This window comes from Petromyzon marinus, chromosome 46, assembly GCF_048934315.1.
Source record: "Petromyzon marinus isolate PM22_M1 ecotype Great Lakes invasive population chromosome 46, UKy_Petmar_22M1.pri1.0, whole genome shotgun sequence".
Taxonomy (NCBI): domain Eukaryota; kingdom Metazoa; phylum Chordata; class Hyperoartia; order Petromyzontiformes; family Petromyzontidae; genus Petromyzon; species Petromyzon marinus.
Window position 1 is genome coordinate 11,654,673 of NC_133712.1, and position 8,110 is coordinate 11,662,782.

General features: G+C 48.4%; 1 protein-coding gene and 1 non-coding gene across 2 annotated transcripts; both read right to left on the bottom strand.

The window, feature by feature from the left end:
- Window positions 1-743: 743 nt before the first annotated feature.
- Window positions 744-6,490, bottom strand: RPL32 (ribosomal protein L32). The gene is made up of 4 exons (XM_032971427.2): window positions 6,364-6,490; window positions 3,761-3,864; window positions 2,632-2,813; window positions 744-1,030 (listed from the first exon to the last, which is right to left on the bottom strand). Exons 2-4 carry the CDS (start codon window positions 3,854-3,856, stop codon window positions 901-903), a joined length of 408 nt encoding a protein of 135 aa, XP_032827318.1. The 5' UTR covers window positions 3,857-3,864; window positions 6,364-6,490; the 3' UTR covers window positions 744-900.
- LOC116952435 (small nucleolar RNA SNORA17) lies at window positions 4,088-4,224 on the bottom strand. The gene has a single exon (XR_004404452.2). It is a non-coding gene; the product is annotated as a small nucleolar RNA SNORA17 (small nucleolar RNA).
- Window positions 6,491-8,110: the final 1,620 nt, after the last annotated feature.

An 8,110-nucleotide genomic window follows, 5' to 3' on the forward strand; every position in this document is an offset into this window, starting at 1 on the left:
TCACCACACCGCTTGTGCCAGGCTAGGTGTAGAGGTGACGCCGGCAGAACACAGAACAGACCCAAGCGCAAGGTGCCCCCGTTTAGATGTGGTGGGTAATTTGCAGTTTGCATACAGCCGATAAAGCCCCCTCGTGGTGGTCCTGTTGTAAGTGTATTTGGTGCAAGGCCCACGGGCCACTGGCGCCCCCTGGTGGCCTTTAGTGCAGCCCCCCAATACACCAACGTGAAAACACCCCTTGCAGTGTGGCGGCCCACGCGTACCGACGTCTTCTCGGCGAGTGGGGGCCCCCCCACCTCAGAAAATTAGTGAACACTCATTTAGGGCTATGCGTGGGGGTCGCGATTTGTGCTCAATAAACTTTGAAGCTTGCGGCCCCACCGAGGCGGAGGGCCGCTCATGTGGCCCACTAATTAGTCTAGGTTTCCCATAACTGCCGTACAGCCAAGACTCATGGGGCAAGTAACGTTAGCGCACCTCTGAAGGCCAACGCGCCACGCGAGTGTGGCGTTACCAGCACCACACCCAGCCACCTTTTTCTCCCGTGTTTATTCTTAACACACCACACCAGGTACCCTGCATGAGGCCGAGTCGACCTCGGGGGAGGGCCCTGGACAAGCTCAGATATCCACCTGAAGCGGATATTAAACCCAGCTTTGAAGCAGTGCGCTAACCAAACGCTCCCCATGAAAGCATCTCACACAACCTCCCCCCCCCCCCCCAAAAAAAACAGGACGTACAAGTTTCTTTTTCCACATTTTTATTCCGTTTACAAAGTGGCGCGAACAACAAGTCTGTACAGCGCAAACGGCTCTGTGGTGGTGTAAGTGGCCGTGCGGCGGCGGCGGCGGTGGTGGTGAAGAGGAGGATTCGAGGAGGGGGACGGCGGGCGCTCGCCGCTCACTCGTTCTCCTCGCTGCGCAGGCGAGCGTTGGCGTTGGTCACCTTGATGGCGAGCTGCGCTGCGCGCTCCACGATGGTCTTGCGCTTCTTCGACGAAACGTTGTGCGCGATCTCGGCACAGAACGTCCTTGGGGGGAGGGCGGGACACGAGGGCAGGGTAGAGAAGCGGCGCGCGTTGGTACGAGGCACGAAGAGGTTTACTGGAAGGTTCCATGAAACTGCACGAAACGCAACTCGAAAATGAAAGCGACCCAACATCGTATTGTATGACCCCACCCCCCCTCCCCATGAAAGTCTCAAAAGACTCCATAAAACTTTGAAGGACAAATGACAATTATGACTTCAAGTAATTTCAATATACGTCTCGCCCAGCGCACCAGATAACGTTTTGGGCGTTTGAAGCAACGCTTCTCAACTATTTCAACAACTTTTTTAGTATGGTGGCCCCTAGGCCTTCATGGCACTTATTAAATCTATACCGGCATGTCATTGTGTATTCATGTTTTTCACCAGGTAAGTCCTACTACTATTGTAAAACAGGAGATGCTGTTCTGCAGGCATTTAAAGATGTATTAATTAATCCATTAAAAGCGGCTCTTTACTCTTCCATCAAATTGTGTGCTTAAAAAAATTCAAAATATATATTTTACCAGGCAAGTCCGACTGAGCTATATAGCTCGTTTTCAGAAACGACCTGGCCACAAATGATAACCCAGAATAAGTGGGTTATCATGTGGAAATCAGCTAAATATTATAAACACGTTTCTAAATGTGGAGGGAAAAAACAAAGGATCGGGAAAAAAATCCACAAGACCACGGGAAGAGACGCACACAATCTACAAACATATAGGCGCCAGGGTCGGAATCAAGCCCACGACCTCCTGAAAATCAAGGTGAGGGAGTAAACATCTCGCCACCGTGGCTCAACTTGACAGCATCCTGAGTGCAGAGTGGCAGTGGGAGGCACCTAGACGAAGGCCAGGCCAGATTCAAACGCCCTCTGGCTTCCGGTCCATGGGGCACAGCAGCTCCAGAGAAGCGGTTCTTTAGGAGGTCGTCGGTTGGCTATTTGGATGTTTTGGGTTTACTCTCCAACACACCAGGGTGTGGCTGAAGTAGTAAATAATTGGCACGCTTTGTTTACGTGACAAACCTAATTGGCTGTCGGGTGATGGTGGGTTATATTTACACAATCTAACTAAAAAAAAACCTTTACTATGGGATATTGGTCGCGAAAGCCTACGTGTTAAAACTGGCTCGTAGACTTGTGGTTAAACTGGCTCATTCGTCGATTCATGAACTGATCATTGTAATCAACTTTTTTGCGGTTGCTTACTTGGGCCCCGATTTGCATGACTTTTGGAAACGATAATCAATTAAAAAAACAAATTGTCCCCCTACTGGGGATCTCAAGAGGTAGCTCTGATATTCGCTTCCGGACCGTTCTCCAACACACAGTAGGAGGGGTTTAACACTGCTCTGCGCGAGATCCCAATGGAAACATCGTCGCATGACATGACAAAATATTTTACGAAAATATTCTCCGGGAACCACCTTAATCGCAATTCTATTAGGGCTGGGGGGAATTAACCACAGACACCCCCCTAATCCTGAATGAAATATTTCTTTTTTATATTGGTCACAAAAGCCTACGTGTTAAAACCATCCCCTAATGCTGCAGAGACAAGCACAGGGGGGAGGGGGGCACGGATGCCATCACACACTCACTTGTTGCTCATCATGAGCACCTCCAGCTCTCGCACGTTGTGCACGAGGAACTTGCGGAAGCCAGTGGGCAGCATGTACTTAGTCTTCTTGTTGCTCCCGTAACCGATGTTGGGCATGCGCAGCTGCCCCTTGAAGCGCCGCCTCACACGGTTGTCAATGCCCCTCGGCTTGCGCCAGTTCGGCTGCCGGGTCGCAGAGGGGGGGGGGGGCGAGAGTGGGGGGCAGGGGAGGGAGATGACGAACGTGTTAGAGGCGAGCTGGCCATGTGTTTTTACCACGATATTCCTCGATTTTTGTAATAGGTCTGGATTAAAAACTCTTGTTAAATAAGGCCAAAGCGATTTCTTGTTCAAATAGAGCACTGAGGTGGTTGCTCATCTCTTGTTTACAGCCGTGAGTCAGTGGTGGAATTAATGGCAGGCACAAGACTATCACTGGACAACCGCTGTTGATTTCACCACAAAGCGCTTGCTATTTTACCAAACAACCCCTAAACCAGGATTAGAATTTGCAACCTTCCAATTCCACGCTGCTCGCTCGACCACCGAGCTGGCCGGTAGATTACAAAGGTAATTATATTGTCAATTGTTCATTTCTTTTATATTTTCATTACCCCTGTACTTGCATGGCTCCAAATCCATTCGTGGATAAACTTCAGGAGTACACTCACTATCTTCAAGATCCTTCATGGAGTCACCACTGCCTACCTTCTCCAATCCATCTCTCCATGCACTCTCCTCTTCCCCTTTCACTCCACATTAATCTCCTCCATGCTTTCCAACAACTCTCCTCTCATTCCACTATTCATTTTCATGCACTCTGCTCCAGCAACCAAGGCCTTCGTTTGAAACCACCAGTTCAACTGCACTCAGCTGGAGGTGGCTCTTTCATCTGGAATTCCTTCAAACCCAGCCACCCATGCAGTCGGCTCCCGACCCCTTAAAAGTCCAGGCTCAAGATCTTCCTGTTTTCCTCTTAGCTAGCTCTTTCTGTTTATAAAATGAATACGCCTCCTGTCAGATACCCATATCCCAGAATTTCAATACAGCATTTTGCAGATACACTATTGCTAGAAAATACCAACAGAAAAAACCGTGCTTCATTCTATTCAAAGTAGCCCCCCCCTCACCTTGATCTTGATGTAGCGGTCAGACTGGTGGCGCTTGAACTTCTTTGTGCGCTTCTTCACGATCTTGGGCTTCACGAGGGGACGTAGCGCCACCATGGTTCCGCCTGTGCCCGCGCGCGCACACACACACAGCACGTTCCGTCAGCACCGCGACACGCTCCTCAACACACGCACGCAAGCTCGTGCTCACCGGCCACGTCCAAAATTAGTGGAAATACCCGAATCAGTTCAAAGTCTTCCTCCCCACCCCCCCCCCCCCCGACAGCCTCTGTTCATGTTAAGGCGACCTAGTTGGTGTTAAGCTAGCCATGTTCGTGTGAGGGCGGCGATGTTGGCTCCACAATCATTCAGGGCGACCATGTAGGTGGCGGCCGAGTGTAAACTAGGAGCCTGATTCTCTATGCCCACGCGTGACACAGGGAGAGCACCGAGACGCCAGCCCTGTAACGCCTAAACGGGGCATGCGTAGCTCGATGAGAACAATTCAAAGAAGCCATTGGGCCGTCCTTTAAATCTTGCCACATCGCGGCCCCAGAACCTTTTAGGGGAGCTTCGCAGAACAAGATTCATCTTTGCGATTCGCCAGCCTCACTACCTGAAAGAACTACTGACAAACCGTTACACGATGAACTGCTCAAGCACGTCGCCCTGTTCCAAAGTCCTAACAAGGGGGTTTGTGATTCAAAGTCAACAACTGGCACCAACTATTCAACGTCTATTCAGAATAGTGAACGCATCTACACTCTCGTGCTAAACAGATGCACTTAGGGCACAATTGAGACTATTTTAAGTATTTAACAAGCCGGTTTTAATAGTTTTAGTAAAACCTTTTTCTACTCGAATAAACAACACTGATTTGAACGCAAAAAGGCCGACCAATGCACGCACCGAGCAGCATCGCGGCACTGTTTTGAATATCAAAGATGAAACCTAAAAACAACCGCATTAAGACGCGTAGCTCGTAAAGCATCTTAACGATTCAGCAAACACTGATTCTTATAAAATTACCGGGCTCGTCAACCCAGGCAGCGCTGGATGAAGGCCTCGCGGCATGCCGTGGTCTGGCGAGGCCGTGGGAGGGTGGTTTTGACCATACTTCACTACACCGGCACACGCATCTCTCTTGCTGAAGACGGTGCCTCGAGCCAGCACCGCTAAACACAAAGCTTTATTGCAGCCACGGGTCTGGCCGAGAAGTAACGACTGAATCGTCAATTAAAAACATGTGCTTTCACGCTCACGATACACGCATTGAATCGACGAAAACAGTGGCTCCCACACCCGAGACGCAATATTGCCCTAAACGATGCCGACTTAATTTTATTTTAAGGCAAGTGTTATTAACGAATGTGTTGTGTTTTTGTTAACCGATAAGTATACCATTTTGTTTTATAAAACACCAGATTTCCCACTATATGGTGGCTAGCGAAATTGCTAGGACAGTTTATAATCGACAGCGGATACATCATCCCACTTGCTTCTTAAGCAAACCGATTACTTTACGATTCAGAAAATTCACATTGAAGGATGCAAATGTTGCCAAATGGGCCAAGGGAACTGAAGCGTACAAAACACAAAACGGGACAAATTCGTGTTTTTAACGGAAACGTTCAATCACTTGTTACACGTGATTATTATTATTACCAAGGCTGTCCTTGATGTGCTTACGAACTCGAACTGAATTCGACACCCGGCGACGGCTAACATCAGTGGCGAGTGCCATAACCAGAGCCGATCTTAGCCCCCGACCCAGGCTTTCAACAACCTACAGTGACCAGCGTGGTGAAGTATGTTCAAACAACCCCCATAACAGATACAGCGTAGGAGAAAGAAGCTTTCATGCAGCAAGGGCCGAAAAGACAATTGACACCCACGATGTCTACAATATTATACGAGTGCTGTCAACGTATGACTATGATAATCCGACTACGTAGGCCGGGAGAGCCAAGATGAAGCGGACACGTGCGATTCTCCACTGCTGTACAGCAAGTACACGAACCATAACCATTCACCTATTACCCTCTTTTTTAATATCGTGGGTTTAATTAAATAGCAATTGGGGGGGGGCATCTTTAATTTTTTTCAGACTCGTAAGGTTGTCATATTTGACTCTTTATTCGTTATAGTTCAAGGAATATAATTACCCGATCAGCTTGGTGTAGATTGGCAGTCGCGATGCTCATTGTCAATGGAACCCCTCACACGCGTGTACAGTATTGCGAGTTCGTTGACAAAAGCTGGGTTTGCACGACGATTACCAATTTCAGCGATGCAAACATTAAGTTTGTTTGAATCTCACAATTAATGTTAAACGTTTACAACTACAAAAAAAATCACCGGGGTCCCTTTTCAGTTCACGCAAGCGCGGCGTAGGCCGCAAACGCACTGCGAGAGCCTGTGGCGCGCGCAGGCCAATCGCCAGCTTCCGTCAAACCGAACTAAACAGAAAAAACATAACTTCCCCAAAATAATCGGCGAACATATTTACATCGACGCGCGCCTAAGAGTCCCGCAAACAAACTAAACTAATTTAAGGATAAGTTTGTTCGTCGCCACTTCATGGATTGTCGCGGATTACGGAGCGCCCGTATGCCTGTACTCACCTCAGCCGGTCCCAATATGGAGGAAGGAAGGGGCGAGCGCGGGGGATTGTGGGATATAGGGCCCTGGATTTATTACATTATTTACCTTCTATACACACGGTGCTTCAAACATTTTTTTAAATTAAGCACCCCAATATATATACCACCCTCAGTGCCGGATTATGCTCGTAGCAAAAGTAGCCTCATATGCTACGGGCCCCCCCACTTTCAAGGGCCCCGCGCTAAATGCTTTCAAGCTATGAAATTCCGGTTCAGTGATTCTGCACGTGCTCTATTACTATAGTACTATACCGCCTTCAACTTTTATGAACGACTGGGTGTTGAAGGTTAGCGATTTGTCGTATTATCTGTCTGTATAGCAAATGAAAAAATACAATTACTTTACTATGCAAGCAAATAATTACTTGTTTTAATATTTACGTTTTTTTAAAAAAAATGTAGGGTCCCTTTATAACATATGCTACAGGGCCTTAATCCGGCACTGACACCCCTTAAAGTTGAACAAGTAGTAAGTAGGCGCTCGCCACTAACATTATCATACCTGTAAGCCCATATGGTTTTCCCCGCATTGTTGTTGCAGGAAAATAGAAAATAGAGTGGCACATTTTGTTGTTGTTGTTTTCTTTGTGTCTATTTGCTTCTCACTTGTGATGATGGGACTTTGTAGGATGAACGTTGAGATTTATAAGGTCACGGGGTTGACCATTAAGGTCTGAATTTTTTGTCTGTAATAAGGTAGGGCGACTGATAAGGGGGTTGACAGGTGTGTATTATCCATAATAAAGGAGGTTTCTATTGGGTTAGGTCGCGTAAATAAATGTGTCGTGAAACCCACCACCATCCGACACGGTCAATTAGGGGTTTTTTCACGTGAGCAAAACATGCCAATTCGTGACTACTTGAGCACACCGGTGTGTTGGAGAGTAAAACCCACAACATTTATAGCACCCCTTAAATATTTCAACCACCTAGTACATTGTTAATACGTATTCTGTTGCGTGGCTTTGTAACATTTCAATAAAAATTGCCACAATGTAATATTTTTTGCTATCCTAGACTTATCCTGACGTATCAGGAATGTGTAGATTACTCCAAGATATTACGGTGATTACAATTGTAATAAGAGAGCGTCATCTCCTGCATTATTGTGGGGGTTACATTACACATCATACAGTCCACGTTTTATCGATAGTAGGGATTCTATCTGGGGTAAAGGTGAATGGGCGGATCTACCATGGAAGCCTCTGGAACGTTCCCGAAGGTTCTAGGCGGGGCGTGGCCAGAGGTGGGGCGTGGCCAGAGGCGGGGCGTGGCCAGAGGCGGGGGCGTGGCCAGAGGCGGGGCGTGGCCAGAGGTGGGGCGTGGCCAGAGGCGGGGCGTGGCCAGAGGTGGGGCGTAGCCTCCGGGGAGTGAATATAAGCCGGGGGTACAGCAACGTTTGGGGTCAGTGTGTGAAGATCAAGAGGAGCTCCCCGCCGCTGCTGCCCCGCCATCTCCACCTGCCACGTGGCAGCTCGACCTCCAGCCGCTCCCTAGCGCGCCGCCAGCCAGCGGTGCGTTAGCGAGCGGGTTGAGCGCCACGTGGCACGGGGCAGCGCAGACATGAGAGCGGGTCGACATCCGCGGAGAGAGAGAGAGAGAGGCTGTACCGAAGATTTACTAATGAATACTTGAAGTTACTTACCGTGTCGGAGCCACTCGTTACACAATTATTACTTTTATCCAACAATGTGACAAGTTTAAGCAT

Excerpts from the sequence above, each read along its gene's own strand:
- RPL32 (XM_032971427.2), bottom strand. The coding sequence starts at position 3,856 with ATGGTGGCGCTACGTCCCCTCGTGAAGCCCAAGATCGTGAAGAAGCGC. Across the intron at positions 2,814-3,760 it reads ACCGCTACATCAAGATCAAG|CCGAACTGGCGCAAGCCGAG; the intron begins GTGAGGGGGGGG and ends GCGACCCGGCAG. Across the intron at positions 1,031-2,631 it reads GTGCTCATGATGAGCAACAA|GACGTTCTGTGCCGAGATCG; the intron begins GTGAGTGTGTGA and ends CCTCCCCCCAAG.